Source organism: Gobio gobio, assembly GCF_949357685.1.
Source record: "Gobio gobio genome assembly, chromosome: 4".
Classification (NCBI taxonomy): domain Eukaryota; kingdom Metazoa; phylum Chordata; class Actinopteri; order Cypriniformes; family Gobionidae; genus Gobio; species Gobio gobio.
Window position 1 is genome coordinate 25,187,305 of NC_137100.1, and position 16,334 is coordinate 25,203,638.

General features: G+C 37.2%; 1 protein-coding gene across 1 annotated transcript in view; it reads right to left on the minus strand.

Moving 5' to 3' along the window:
- The window catches only part of rasgrf2b (Ras protein-specific guanine nucleotide-releasing factor 2b), an 88,782-nt gene that overhangs the window by 37,290 nt on the left and 35,158 nt on the right, over nucleotides 1-16,334 (minus strand). The window contains exons 4-9 of the mRNA XM_079814175.1: nucleotides 14,750-14,839; nucleotides 14,278-14,531; nucleotides 7,978-8,057; nucleotides 7,457-7,650; nucleotides 6,864-6,973; nucleotides 4,469-4,587 (exon numbers count right to left, since the gene is read on the minus strand). Coding sequence (XP_079670301.1) covers nucleotides 4,469-4,587; nucleotides 6,864-6,973; nucleotides 7,457-7,650; nucleotides 7,978-8,057; nucleotides 14,278-14,531; nucleotides 14,750-14,839 — 847 coding nt within the window. The remainder of the gene's footprint in view (nucleotides 1-4,468; nucleotides 4,588-6,863; nucleotides 6,974-7,456; nucleotides 7,651-7,977; nucleotides 8,058-14,277; nucleotides 14,532-14,749; nucleotides 14,840-16,334) is intronic.

Below are 16,334 nucleotides of genomic sequence, written 5' to 3' on the forward strand. Positions count from 1 at the left end.
AATAAATGCAATATTTGTCAAATGCACAGATGCTTCTGAGACATTTTCATTCAATACTTTACACTGTTTAATACAGCATCTGTTTTTACAAGAACAAAGTTCAACATAAGCCGTACTATTCAAATACCAAAGTAGTGGCGTTTTTTTTTTTTTTTATTCGTTTTATTTTGATAAACATGGCACAATATAACGTTGTGACTACATGAAAAGAGATTTTACTGTTATAAAAATAAAGAATTGTGAGCATTAATGGAAATGAAGGTGTCCGAATAAACACGAAGCACACGTGAACGTTGTCATGTGGTGAATCCGGCCAGTCGTGGAACAGCTGTGTCATCATCAGAGCTTGTGCTCGCTGTCGCAGTACAATGATGGCATATATCACAGTCACATGGCGTTGTGTCGCACGGTCTCAAGTCAGACAAAATTTCTAACGGGCATGCACTGCTTCAAATCAGCCACCGATTGGTCTGTGCAGCGCTGCATGAAGTCAAACAAGCCTTTTGTTTTATTTGTTTCTATGTACCATGTGCTCCAATGTCAATTGTCTTAACCTAGCCCTTCTTGTTGCCTGATTATTGGTGTAATTGCCCCACCTTCTCGATATCCTTCCCTATTTATTCTCCCTGTGCTGTGTGCTCAGTCCTGTGCTAGATCGTTGTTGTATGTGCATTGTTGTTTACAAGTCCAGCTGTCGGTCCAGTTTTCCAATAATGGTATTATTATATTATGAACAGTGGTGTAAAGTTACTGTAATTGAGCAGTTTTTCGCAGGAATTGCACCTTATTAAGTAGTTTAAAAACAGTGTACTTTTATTTTTACTTGAGCACATTTTAAATGCTGTATCGGTACTTTTACTGCTCTATTTTCCCTAAACCTGCCGTAGCTACATTATATGTTTATTTTTTTTATTGTCAACGTGATTGGCTAAGGCGAATAATCAGTCCTTTGACTCCATGCGTCATGCGTGTGACTCCCGTCAAATCAACCATGATAGTGACCAGCCAAGAATGAGAGGCACACGTGCTCTTTGAAAGGGAGTTGTTGCTGGTTACTGTACGATGACTGAAATCGTGAAATTGCCTTAAACAATTAATACAAATTGACTGCAGAATATAAAATTTTCTAATACACGCACAAATGGTACGTATTCTGTTAGCGCTGCACGAGCTTGCGGTGCCAATTGAAACACTTAATTTAGCTTGATTGTTTGCCAGGCTTCAAAATGCATTAGGCATTAACCGATCGTGACTGCTAGATTTTTGTCCCTTACATCGATTTCGCTCAACATGTAAACGCATTAACCTGCTTTCTGTCAGCTTATTGAAGTGCATATTTTAATGTGATGTGTTCTCACATGGCAATTTAAAATTTTTGTCCATGTATATAGCAAATAATTCATAAAACATCAGATTTATATTTAAATCAGGTTTATTTTATAATTGCAAGCAACAACAAAAAAATCAGTGGTGAAAATTGTGAGTTACTCGATTCTGATTTCTGAAGCGTATTCTTTTTACAGAGAAAACCTCCATTGAAATTAAAGCAGTACAATGAATGTGTCTTGAAAAGAAAGAACTGTAAGAAAAGAAACGTAAAATTGTTAATGTACAATGCTTTGCAACCTTTAACTGCAAGAAAACCTCTACAGAATGGTTGTCATAAATTTTACCAGATTATTGGTTGCTTCCTCAAATATTACATGGTTGTATTTTTTGTGCTAGCAGTCCAAATTTAAAACTTGGAGAAATATTCAAATACTGTTGTTCTTACTGAGAATCATCCATAAAAGATTAAGCTACATTTTTCATTTGCAGCCAGGGTATAAGGTGGAATACTTTTGCAGGGTATAAGAAAGTACCTTTACTTGAATATGCTTTTTCAGTACTCTTTCCACCACTGATTATGAACTTTCTAATTAAATTCTAATTAAAGGCAGGGTTGGCAATTTTGTTCTAGAATATTTTTTTGTTATGCAGGTTGAAAATCTCTTTACATACTGATAGCCATCATGAAGTTATGTGGTCTAAATGTATTTATATGTATATATCTCGTCTGTGGAAAGTGTAGGACCATAAAATGTCCATCCAATCATTGCATACGATGTCCTCTGCCTGTCAGCGTATGCATTTCCATACCTCCACGCACACTGTTTTGTTCATGTTTTGTGCTTTGAGACATAAGGTATTTTAAAGCCGTCTCTCGTGAAGCTTTTATTTGCTGTATGTGTTCATGTGTTTTGGAGGAGGCTTGGCTTTGTAGAGCGCTGTAAAGGGAGGGTGAGATTTTATGCTTTCAAAGTTAGTTCGCTAATGCTAGCCACTCTGAAAATTACCTACCCTACCTTTTAAAACAGATTCAAAATGACAATTTTATTGTTATCCCCATGGCATTTATAAAACAATTTGTGTTTAAGATATCCTAATAAATTAATTTTTCTTATATGAAAGCTCGTAAGCACTGGCTGCCAATAGCCGCAAAGTCAAATTCAAAGCACTGGTGCTCGCCTACAAAGCAACCACAGGCTCTGCACCAGAATACCTAAACTCGCTTGTTCAGACTTACATACCCTCCAGAAGCAAGTGAATGACGCCTTGTGGTGCCATCCCAAAGAGGCATGAAATCTCTCTCACGGACCTTTTCCTGGACCATTCCCACCTGGTGGAATGACCTGCCTATCTCAATTCGAGCAGCCGAGTCTCTAGCCATTTTCAAAAAACATCTAAAGACACATCTTTTCCAGCAGCACCTAACCAATCAAGAACAGCACTTATCATTCTATTCATTTTCTGTTTGTCTATTTATTAAAACTTCTGTCCTATGTGTTCTGTGCTAGATTAACTGAGACGTGTTACAGCACTTGCATATTGTTGCCCTTGACTGTTTTAATTGCTTCTATTGCTCTCATTTGTAAGTCGCTTTGGATAAAAGCGTCTGCTAAATGACTAAGTGTAAATGTAAATGTAAGTTAACATTTCAAGAGGACAAAAACATCTTTGCTGTAGCCACATTTTAAAGGCTGGTTAGATTTGTAAGAAATTGTAGTATATTATTTTAGAATGAGCTCATCCCCATAATGGCTTAATTATCATAGAGAAGAGGAAAGTCAAGTTATTGTTTATGTACCATTTGGGTTGATCACATCCTGAGCAAATCAATTAGTAGAATGGGAATGGGTGTGGGACACAGAGAACCATCTCAGACAATGAGGTGTCACAACTTCATTAACATACAGACCACAGCTCTTACAACAGGAGCAATTTCATTTACATTAAGAGTGGTAAACTGTAACAGGATAAAAGCAATGGTCACTAATGCTTATTTCTTTTTTGAAATCAGCAACTCGCATTGACATCGGGTCGCTTTGTCACAGCAGATTACAATATACAAAATAACATTTCTATTTTAAAATGTCTATTTTTTTCTGTTGTGCCTTTAAGAAACATCCTGTTGAATTTGAAAAGGGAAACTTATTACACACCAGATGTAAGTTTTCTGTCCAATATAGTGTTTAACTCCCCCATCGTTCGATAATGGCCCTTTTACAAACCCTGTATTGGCTTTTTGTGGAATGTCACATGAACAAACAGGAAAACATTCCTCATTGCATCCACTTGTAGAAAGTGTTAACAGCAGTATGAATTGACAACAATATCTATGGACATTTATGGTAATCAGCTAACCTAGTTAGTTAATTTTATTGTTGGCATATTACATTTTAATATCTGAATGTTAGTGAGGAAATAAAACTTTAAGATATAAATCTGCATATGCGGTGTACATTGGCTTTCCTAGCTCCTTTGAAGGCATCTCTAGTAAAACCACTCTACGAAGCACATACAAAATATGGAAGTTTTCTGCGCATTGCTGATGGGAAGCAGGATCCCAAATGATTGACTGGACAGAAAGAATAAGGTTAGTTGTTAAAAATATTAAATTTAAGCCACTCTTTTATAATGGGGGGGGGGGTCCTACAGAAAGAATGCAATACGGAAGTAAAATGCATTCTGAATGATATTTCATATTGTCTTGAGCTGAAGTCACAATAATGATAAATCCTCTCACACTGACTCATGGGGCTTTGGATTTAAAAAATATGAGATGAACCAACTGAAATGTCAACAAAAGAAATTGCTTTCCCTGTCACTCATTCTACAAAAGAAGAACTATGAACTCTCATTGTGAAATGATGTAATTTCCTATTCCACACATTCCATGCAGAGATCCCCCAACTCGTTATTCCTGGTTTTCCTCTTCTCTGTTACAGTGCTGGACTCTAATACATTATAAAACACCTGACTGAAAACATCAAACACTCTGTCAATCCTGGAGACAATGCTGTCCGATTCTATAACTATGAATTATTTAGAAGCCGAGGGGATCAAACCAACGCTGTCACTCAGGTGCTGCTTCTGCTTAAAGCAGCGCGTCAGGCAGGTGGCAGCTTGAGGTGTTAACAAGACTCACCTTGTCTCACAAACGTCTGGCTAGTGTCAAGGAGGATGTCACAGCCCTCCACGATCATGCGCTCAATAGCCAGGTTCTTACGGATGTTTTCTGTGTCACTCACTTCATCGTGCATCACCCTGAAACAATGTGAACATGACACTTGTGTCACAAATGAAAATGTGAGACATTCACATATTACTTTTTGCCACTTTGATAAGAATATTCTCTGACAAAGCTGTAAATGAACATGTCAGGATATAAGAAGCACTTTCAAGTGTAAGTGTAACTTATTTACAACTACTACATAACGCCCATGTTTTTTGTGTTTTGTTTTTTTTTTTAAAGGAGGGGAATTCACTAAGATAAAGTTATTTGCAATCCTGATGATCATTGACTGTTGCCATGATCAATACAGTTGTGGTCAGAGTTATGAAATATGATCAAAGATGGCTGTAAAAATAAATCTGCATTGTTTAGCCTTTTGATCTATCATTCAAACATTTTGCAAAAACCTAACATTTCATTGATGTAAAAGAATGGAAAGTCGGGGGAAAATCACATTATGAAATAAATGTTTTTCTCCAAAACACGTTGGCCACAATTATTGGCACCCCTAGAATTTTTTATGAGTAAAATATCTCTGAAGTATATTCCCCTTAATATAAAATGATTTTTAGTACACCAGGGTGACTAGGAACATGAAATTGTCTAGCTATGACGTCTTGTTTCACATGAGTATAAATTCCCTTAATCATTCATCACAATGAGTAAAACCAAAGAATATAGTTCTGATGTGCAGCAAAAGATTGTTGAGCTTCACAAAAGAGAAAGTGGCTGTAGGAAAATAGCTAAAGCATTGAACATTTCCATTTCCGCCATCAGGGCAATAATTAAGAAGTTCCAATCAACTAAAGATATTACGAATCTGCCTGGAAGAGGACGTGTGTCTATATTGTCTTAATGCACGGCGAGGAGTAAAGTTTTAGTGGCCAAAGACTCTCCAAAGATCACAGATGGAGAATTGCAGAGATTAGTTGAGTCTTGGGGTCAAAAAAATCAAACCCCTATATCACCACATGAGAGATTCAAGGAAAATTCTTCTTGCTCATTCAAAAACAAACTCCAGCATATGCAGTGGTCAGACACGACTGGAAATTCAAAAGGGACCTAGTTTTATTGGTCAGATGAAACTATAAAAAGAGCTTTTTGGCAGCAAACCCACCAGATGGTTTTGGTGCCAACAGGGATAAAAAAAAGTACCCCAATGCCTACGGTTAAAAATACCGCTAGATCTTTAATGTTGTGGGCCTATGTTTTTGCTGGAGGTCCTGGACATCTTGTTCAGATACATGGTATCATGGATTCTAGCAAATACCAACAGATAAAAAATGTAAACCTGACGGCCTCTGCTAGAAATCTTAATGGGCCGTGGTTGGATCTTCCATCAAGACAACGATCCAAAACAAACATCAAAATCAACACACAAATGTGTCACTGAGCATGACCATCCCAGTTCCCTGACATGAACCCTATAGAAAATGAGTGGGGTGAACTGAAGAGAAGAAGCATCAACATGGAGCTGGGAATCTGAAGGATCTGGAGAGATTCTGTATGAAGGAATGGTCTCTGATCTCTTGTCAGGTGTTCTCCAAACTCTCTCCAAAACGCATTATAGAACAAGACTCAGAGCTGTTATCTTGGCAAAAGGAGGTTGCAAAAAGTATTTAATAAAAGGGTGCCAATAATTATGGCCAACGTGTTTTGGAGTAAAGCATTTATTTCATAATGTGATTTATTATGAAATAATGAATCACTTTCAATTCTTTTACTTCAATGAAAGGTTAGGTTTTTGCGAATTATTTGAATGATAGATCAAAAGGATAAACAATGCAAATTTATTTTTACAGCCATCTTTGATCATATTTACCAGGGTTGCCAATAATTCTGACCACAACTGTATGTTCTCTTTTCAATTAACTTTCATTTACCAAATGCTTTTCTAAAGCCAAATAAGAGTTTTATTTGCAGCAGTCAAATCTCTAGTGATTTACATAGAAATGAGTTTGTGCTGAGAAAAATTACTTAATACAACTGGTGCAATGCTATTTCGATGCATTACAGGTATAGTTCTCCCAAAAATGATACTCTGTCATTATTTACTGACCCTCCTGTCATTACAAAATATATGATTTTTCCCTCCCATACAATGGAAGCCAATGGTAACCAAAAATGTTTTGTTAACATCCTTCAAAATATAGAATTTAGATTTTTTTTTTTGGGGGGGGGGTGAACTATCCCTTTAAATGTATGTTTACACATGTTTGTGGGTCGTTAGTGAAAAAGACAAAGGTTTTTTGCACCGAAATACAATGTGCAACTTAGTAGTGAATTCACCTCAGGGTGCTATTCTCACCTGGAGAGTTCCTCCAATTTGGACTTGGCAAATTCTAAACTTTTCCTTTCCACATGCTCATGAGGTGTATGAGCCAGTAGCTCATGGAGAGTGATGATATAACGAGGGATCTGTCAATCAATCGAATGAAGAGAGAAACACTGTAAAGAGTTGAAGGACAAAGAAAGTACACCCACAGAATGTCGGTCCATCAATCAACCTATAGTTTTAAACATCCTTCGCTCCATTTATGTTTGTTACTTCCATATTGTGGCTAATTTGATAATGCTTTCATCCAAGAGTCTAGAACTTTCAACTCCATTTAATTCTACAGATTACACCTCAAAATTACCTCAAAAAAAGTCTACAGATTCTGTCAGGAAACTGATTGCCTCGAATGTTGGAGGAATTGAGATACATCAGGCTTCTACAAATGATAAATGAGGCTCTTCACGAGTGAGTTTGCTCAAATGGTTTATGGAAAACAAATTTCTTGTTTGTAGAAACACAAGCAGGCAATTCCCAGGGGCAGTTCAAATTAATTGAACAAATCAAGCTCTTCAGTAATCAGGCTAGAATTAAATAAGACACTAATGAGAGTGCGAGAGCAGCACCTGGAACATGGGGTACGTGAGGAACGTTTCCAGCATCCTCCCCTCACACGCAGCGTTTGATTCATACTGCTTCAGGAGTTTGTCAAAGTCCCGGTTCTGTTTACAGTTGGCCAGAACCTGAAGACTATACTGGTGGTTCCTCACAAACTCCTGATAGATGTTGAGCATTGGCAGCAAGATATCAAAGAGATCCGCTGAAAAGGAGAAAACAAAGTCAAAGTCATTAAAAATAGATTCTTTTATTCACAGCAGCGCTTGAAAAATGCTTATCTGGGGTTTAGGATGTTGGCAGGTTTTTTGTCTGGCTACCATTGTTGCAGACCTGTGCGTGTCTGTATACGGTGAGATAGGAGAAAATTGACAGGTTTGATTGAGATGCTGTGCGTCAGCGGAAATGGCTTGTCCTTGATGTTAGTGTCACCCTGCAATGTGCTGTCTTTGTTGGTGAGGTGTTCTGAATAGCTGCTTCTGAGTGCGGTAATTAGCTTTCTGAGAGATAAAACGTAACGATCATGACATACCTAGAACCAGTGTGGGCCAGTTTGCTATCCTCGCCTTCAATCCTTGATGGAATATTTCATGCAGAAACATGATTGTCTCACTGAGGACAAAAAAAGAGAGTATATCAATACAACAGCCCATTCAAAATGATGAGTTAAATATCACACAAATCTGATTATTGCATGGTACCAGGGTCAAAACTTAACATTCACTTTGTGAGGGCGAATAAATAAAAGACATATCTCACCAGTAAGCTCAATGTTGTATTTTGGTTGCAAGAAGCCCATTTCCGCCACGTAAGAAAAAAAATTATGAAATTATGACTTACTAAATCGAAATTATGAGGTTAAAAGTCAAAATTATGACATGTCGAAATTATGAGATAAAAAAGTAGAAATTATAACTTTGAAAGTCAAAATTATGACATAACTATGTCGAAATTATGACTTGCTGCTCATTGATCTGCCACGACAGGATGAATTGTGAACACATTAAGGAGTATTTTGATTGTGGTTTTACTAATGATGAAATTAGCTCGGAGCAAACACGCTCTTGAAAGGATTATAAACAAGAACAAACTTTGGCGCAGAAAGAACAAAACGGATGTGGCTGTGGTAGTAGCTTTCATTGAACAGCAACTTCAGTTCAAACCTCTGACCAATGTCATGGTTATATGGATGTACCAACAATGTTGGTTGAATGATATTGTAACTGATAGGGAAACAGTACGAGTTTTGCTGCGGAGCAGTTGCAACAGGAGGTTGTGATCGCAGCAGTTTTCATTAAACAGTAAATATAGCCTACTCCTGTAAAAATTATCTTGTATAATTCAATAAATGGCGCACGTGACAAATTAAAATACCTTCTTTGTATTTAATCAGAATCAGAAAGAATCAAAAGGAGCTTTATTGCCAAGTATGTTTGCACACACAAGGAATTTGTTTTAGGTGACAGAAGAAGCTTCCAGTACAACAACAGTACACATATAGTAAAATAAAGAATAAAGATAAATTAATAAGACACACATAATAGCCTATATAAATACACAAAAATATACATTATTGTATGTACAGATGTGCTATACACAAAATAATAGAATAGAATGAACAGGGAATGGAGTAAGAGGTTGTTGTAAAATAAAATATAACAAGTAAATTCTTTCTCAAACAAAATATTGCATTACAACATAATTCTGATGTGTCATTATGGAAATATGATCACCAGAACTCCGCCACCCTCAGGTAACTGCATGTACCGACAGAGCAAACTGGACATGTCATTACTTTATGATTTCATAGTTTCTCCAAAAAAACAACAAAAAAAACGCAAACGTAGAGGGCTAGATAAGCTCGTTCTCTAGCGAAATCGTGCATTACAACCTATTCTGAGGGTGGCGGTGTTCTGGGGATCATATTGAACTGTCCCTTTAAAAACAATAACATTTTTAAAGAGTTAGGGCCAAATTGACTAACAGCTTGCACCAACGTAGCCCCTCATTTGACATTATTCCATGCCGTTCAGCTAATAAGGCAAGATTTTCATCATTAGTAGCTAAAACCACGTGTAAAAAAGGCTAATACTCCTTAATGTGTTCACAATACATCCTGTCGTGTCAGGTCGCAGGCCGATCAATGTGCAGCAAGTCATAATTTCGATTTAGTTATGTCGTAATTTCGACTTTTAAAGTCATGATTTCGACTTTTTAATCTCATAATTCCGGCATAGTATTTCATAATTTCGACTTGGTATGTCTTTTTATCTCATAATTATGACTTAAAGATGTCTTTTTATGCATGATTTTTTTTTTCTTGTGTGGTGGAAATGGGCTTCCATATATTAAACATGTTTAAAACATTTGTAGGACGTTTCATTTAGGTTTAAAATAACATAGTCAGTACATCTGAATGAGATGTTTCAAAAACAGTCAACCAGTCCTTAACTATTTTACAAGAATGATGAACATATACTAAAAATGGCAGGTGTCATCTTCTAAATGAATTGGCAAGTATGGCAAAAAAAATTTTAACTTTGAACCCTGGTAATATTACTTACTATTTCTGCGTTGCAGAAGGATGTGGATGGAATGGTCCAAACCAACATGCAAACAAGCTATCACAACACTGCAGTGATTATGTGTCAACACTGAGGCACTGAGGATACATATTTTATTTTGCAGCCCAAATTCATTGGAAAAATGTGCCTGTGGTGTTAATTCTACAAAATGATTTTTTATTAACTATGTTCAGGAGGAGCACATTCAAATAATCAACCAAATTAGCACGAGAGGAGGTATAGCTAAACTACCTCTATCCCATGACAGTTTTCCAGCATCCTAGCACCACCCAAACTCCTTGCTCTTTAATATTTCCTATCCCAACCAGGAATGGGGGAAGTACTCGGGGTTCGGGCCAAATCCCCCCGGACAGCACGCCAAATATGTACATACTTTTTAGTGAAAATATATCATTGCTTCTTGCACGTTTCGCTACACTTTCAAAGTGAAATATCTGGTGAGTGGCACTAAAAGCGAGTTCATTTTTATCCATATCAGGATGAATGTGAATCTGGCATCATTTTATTACATTGGCTGTTGTATATCGCAGTTCAATTTAAGTGAGTGGTGCAAAAAGTTTGTGTTCGAAAATAACATACCACCTACACTACAGTGATAGTGTTAACAAAAGCAAACATGAGATAAAAACACATTTTCTGAAGCCACCATGCTATTTTAGCTTGCTTCAGCAAGCATTTGAACTCTTTTAGGGTGACTTGAGTTTAACTGGATTCATACTCAAGTGCAATGCTCTAGCAGGTGAGCTACTTAACAAGTTTACTACATCAGAAAATTCATACATATGGAGCTGGTAATCTGATGCAATTATCACAATGTATTCATTTTTTCCATTTATTTTAAAGAAAGTGTCTGCTTTAGAGATATGTGCTATTTATTATGTATTTTGATGAGCTGAATTCAAATATGACAATTAAAACAACTGATTGGCCACTGTTTCCAGGATATTTAAGTTAATTTCATTTTACGCCACATTTACATTTACTATGTATATTGTGTAGATAGTACCTGTCAGCTGTCCTGTTTTTGAAAAAGCAGCAAAGGGTTATTGAAATCAAATGTATTATGAAACAAAAAGCATAAAAACTAGTATGTACAAATAGCCATATTCAGGGTCTACTCTGTGCTTGTAGTTTTGACTCGTCTTCATTAAATGGAGCATCTCTTGTCACTCAGCATTAGTCTGCAATCAAACAATGACAAATGAGAGAGCATGACACTGTATGACAGGGAAGCAAAACCCAGTTCCTGGAGGGTCACAGATTTAGCTTCAACCCTCATTAAACACACCTGATCAAGTCCTTCAGGCTAATTTGAAAACTACAGGTATATGTGTGTTGGAACAGTGTTGGAACTAAAGGTGCATTTACGCCATGTTGTAATTATTACAATTACGTGATTTCAACTTTTTTAATATAGAGCTCGTATAGAGCTTGTAATTACAGCTTGTAAGATGGGAGTTTTCTGAGAGCTCCTACTTGTACCACCTGACCACTGCAGATTCATTTAGGCGTTGATAGTGGTGCCATAGAAACGCATAATTCCCAGTCCGAGGACGTGAACAGCTCTGAATATAATGTAAATTGTTGTCATCTCGAGACTTTGGTGATTATCAGGGCTGGACTGGGGCTAAAATCCAGCCCATCCAACCCACAAGTTCCCCGTAAATTTTTTTGCTGGGGTTTAGGCCTTAAATTAGAGTACATAAATAAAACTAGGACTGGGACAAATAATGATAGATTTTATTGAATTTACTGCAAATGCAGTTAAATTTAATATTGCGCTTTTGTCACAGAAATGCACTTGACAGTAAAGCACTGATTTTGAGCTATGATGTCATAAAGTAAATTTACTGCTATTAAATGCTGTCATCATTTACTCTCCCTCATGTCATTCCAAACTTGTATGACTTTCTCTCTTCTGTGAAACACAAAAGAATATATTTGGAAGAATGTTGCCAACCTTACCATTTGGTAAGGCTACCCTTGACTTCTATTGCATGGACGACAAAAAAAAGACTCAAATAATTTTCTTTTATGTTCCAGAAAAATAATGTCATTCAGGTTTGGAATGACATTAGAGTAAGTAAATGATGACATTTTGGGTTGAACTATATACAACAATATATATAACAATAATACTTTTAAAGAGTTAGGGCCAAATTTACTAACAGCTTGCACCAGCACAACCCCTCATTTGGCGTTAAAAAACTACTGTCAGGATTTACTAAAGACACACAATGAAAAATTTGCGCTGAAAAGGCATGGGCACAGTTATTTTTGCGGCTGACCTTATTGCATATGCATTTATGGAAGGAGAGTATTTCAATGAATCATGCATGGTGATTTACAAAGGTGTGCGCTCGTCAATTTACTGGTATTTGTTCCATTATTTACCACCCAAAAAAGCATTCTGCGTCTTAAACCAGACGCTAACTGATAGATTGTGTTGGTCATTATGGAAATGATCCGGCTTCAGTGTTCTTTAGTTTGCGCGTCGTCAGTAGATCACGCGCAGAACTTTCCACTCCCATCTGCGCTTTTTTTGGAATTGCTATAGAAAACAATAAAACATATGTAAAGAGGAAAAAAGTGTTGTTCTGAATTCATGGGATCCAGGCTTGTTTTGTTAAATTATCCTTTAGTTGCCCTAATGAAATTTACCATGGTTCTTGCATAGAATCCAGAGTTTAACTGTAGTTAACTGTAAGATCAACGGAAGATGGGTAAATGTTTCTAAAATAAATCAATAATAATAAACTATAGAAAATGTAATAAAAAAATGTAAACACAAACACTGTAGAAAAAAAGCGCTAAAAGTGATATTCTGCAATATTTAAGGTATGTAATAATAGCAACATTTTTAATAAATAGATTTCTGCCAAAACACCATATTTCTTCACTATTAGTGACTGCAAGGTAAATTACTATAAATGTGGTGGTGCTAGATTGACAAGCTTGCAGTTGTGTGTACTGGCGTTTTCTAATTGACCTCGTCATGTATTGACATGTCGCGGTTGTTTTCAGCTAGATTCACGACAGAACCTGTAATGATCCCATATCACACGAGTCAAAACTGAATGGATCAGGCGACTTGCGCTGTTTATCACTTCACAGAGCAGCAGAAACACAGTGTACGTTCTTCACGGGGCAGCGCTGTGCGGGTATTTGCCTTTTGCAATTTCCCATGCACTCTCTCGCTTTAGCCTGTCAATTCAGAATACTGTCCCTGTATGAGGGGTCAGTCCTTGGCCAAAAAAAATTTAAAATTGTATCGGCCCTAAAGTGCATCGGCCCACAGGGAAAATGCTCGGTATGCCAGATTACCAATCCAATGCCAATGATGCAATTCATATCATGTATGACGCTATACCAGCTTCAAATTGCATCATTCGTTGTTTTGCCTAAAAAGCAAGTACTATTCAAACTCAGTCATCGATTTATTCATAGATCCAGTCAAAGATGTATTTTAGTCATTTCTGGTTTAAAATGAAATCCCTTGTCTTTATTACTGCTCTGCCATTCCCAAGTCAAGGGTGGTATACTGACCCAATAGCACATCTCGAAAATTTTAAGAGTCAGTTTTGTTCTCAGTGACACAGAATTAATACAGTTTGACTACACTTATTTCAGAAGAACTGGCTATAGACCAGTGTAATCTGCCCCTGTAATCATGATTTGTGTGAAAAGAAATGAAAGTTGTTGGTGTTTTACTGCCACTAGTGCAGGGGTGTCCAAACCTGTTCCAGGAGGGCTACTATCCTGCAGAGTTTAGTTGGTTGGAAATAAAATCTGCAGGATTTTTGCCCTCCAGGAGCAGGATTGGACACCCCTAGTGTTAGGCTGAATCCGAAATCACCCCCTAAACCCTCATTCACAATTCCCTACGTCCACTAATGCAATTCACTTGAAGAAGTGAATGAAAACGAGTGAATTCAGACAGCTGTTGAGTGTACACTGGCTGTAAACTCATTATTGTGGTGCAATGTGGGATGGAATGTGTTCACTCAATAACGTCTACTATGGTTTCGGACACCACTACAAATGGCTGTCCCCTCAAATAATGGCCTATTTGATGGTATATGTGGCGATTCAGATTCAACCTGTATTTCAGCTAAAACTGAAGTGAACTGTATGCATCTGAACATTTTTGGAAAAATGCAAAAAATGCATGTAGAGGCACATTTTTTCTAATGAGCATGCATTGACTTTTCAGGAGTTTTCAAAGCCATAGAAACAAAATCACGCACCTGTTAAGGAAGATGCTACTGACATCATCGTGGCTTATAGGTGGTTTTTTGGAGCTGGCAGCCATTCTGAGCGGCCTCAGGAAGCAGTTTACCAGGATGGAAAGCTGATGGACGTACTCTGTCTCAGCCTCCACCATGTTGAAGACGATCTGGTTTCTTTTCCTCATGCTCTCAGCATGAGGAGAACATATATAGTCCTGCACAATAATCTTCCACTTTCTTCTACACAGCCACCCTCGCATGAAGCTCTGGACCTACAGAGAAAAAGTGCGAGTTGTTTTAGTGTATCTAGGGTTAGTATTTGTGATCACTGTTAGAAGACAGAATGATCATGAGCAGCACAAAAACAGAAACTGAAAAACTTCTGATACTTCTTGCATTAATTTCGCACACCAATGGCCTTGGTTAAATGTTCAACGAGCCCATATGGCTGCACACATACTTCTGGTTATGTAATATAGTTTTTCTTTACCTTTTTTATTTTTTTTATATCAGGATCCTCATCTTCCTGGTATACGTGGTAGGGACGCATTCTTTCCTTCGTTTTGTTCAAGGCTACAATCTTTAAGAGAGAACAAAATACAACATGACCGAGCATTACAATGTGCAGAACATGGGAGAAGGGAAATTGGTGGAGGTGACTGGCAAATGGTCTCTGTGATTATAATTTGACAACTCATAATGCTGGAGTATTTAGCGCTCATCCCTCTCAATGAATAACTAGTGTGTCATAAATTTGGGTCATGGAGACCCTGTGTGGGTGCTGGCCCATCAGATACCCATCTTAACTTCCTCTCCATGGACAATTTCCTTCCTTCATTCAACAGCCTTCATCAAAAAGCTCTCTCACCAAGCCTTTATCAGGCATTTACTCCGGATGCAAATAGGTTAAATGCCCCGCAGCTTATGCGTAAATGCTCCCAGTATGTGTGGTCCACAGACCGCTGGCAAAGGCTAAAGACTTCAGTTTATTGAAGTGCTATTGTACACTCTAGATACCAGGTAATGGTCAATACAAAAAATCCTTTCATCAAATCTAAAGGCTTTCATTGCTACTCTTCGCTTTAAGAGGATGATGGTGATGTTTCCTTAACTGGTTTTACTGCCATTTTATAATAATGCTAAATTTATCAGTGTTATTTCATTTTTTTTACAACAATAAAAAATTATACTAAGTTTCCATAATGAAAAGAATCACATGGAAATGCTGCAATTACACAGAATGTATACTATTTGTGAGTAACTTATTGTTATCAATACAAATGTTTTTTCTACAATATGGGGGTGTGAGTCTGTAGTAGTTGTTAAAACTGAATGTATTTTTTAATATTCTCATAAAAACTGCATGTACAGATGTTTGTGTCTAAAACAACAAAGCATTGCTTTCATGGCTTCATCATTTATTCATAGAAGGATACTAGGATAATTGTGACACTGCAACAAAAGTGGATATTATAACCATTTCTATTATTCACCAGACCTATGTCTATGCAAAGAAATAGCACAATGAAAACAACACTATGCGATGGATGGATGGATGGATGGATGGATGGATGGAGCGATAGAGAGAGATATCACTTCCTCTGTGAATATTGACCAGCAAGTATAATGAACTTAATTAAGATTACACATTCCTCATTGCTTTGCATTGATTTATACTCTAAATCATGTGTTCACATGCCACTGACCCTGCAAAGTCAATAATGGGGCATAATTCTTGTCCCCATGGTGACTGGGCCAATGGGGAGGATAATTCCCTGGTAACACAGCTAGGGAACAGATAAGGTGCAGAGCCTGAGAGATGCTCTGTGGTACACTGGGATTGAATATGTTGCTGGTAACCTTAATCACAAAAAGAAACTCCTGGAAAAAGCTATATGAGAAAAGTAAACCTAGTAAAACTCCATATCAGGATTGTGTCACTTTGTGTAAGTCACAAATGCTTTTAGTACACAGGATCATTCAGTAATGGCGCCATTTTGGAGACCTGCACTGTCATTAGATAAATGGGATCTAGAGTGGTTTACTGATTCATAAATTTGGGCCACATATTGGGA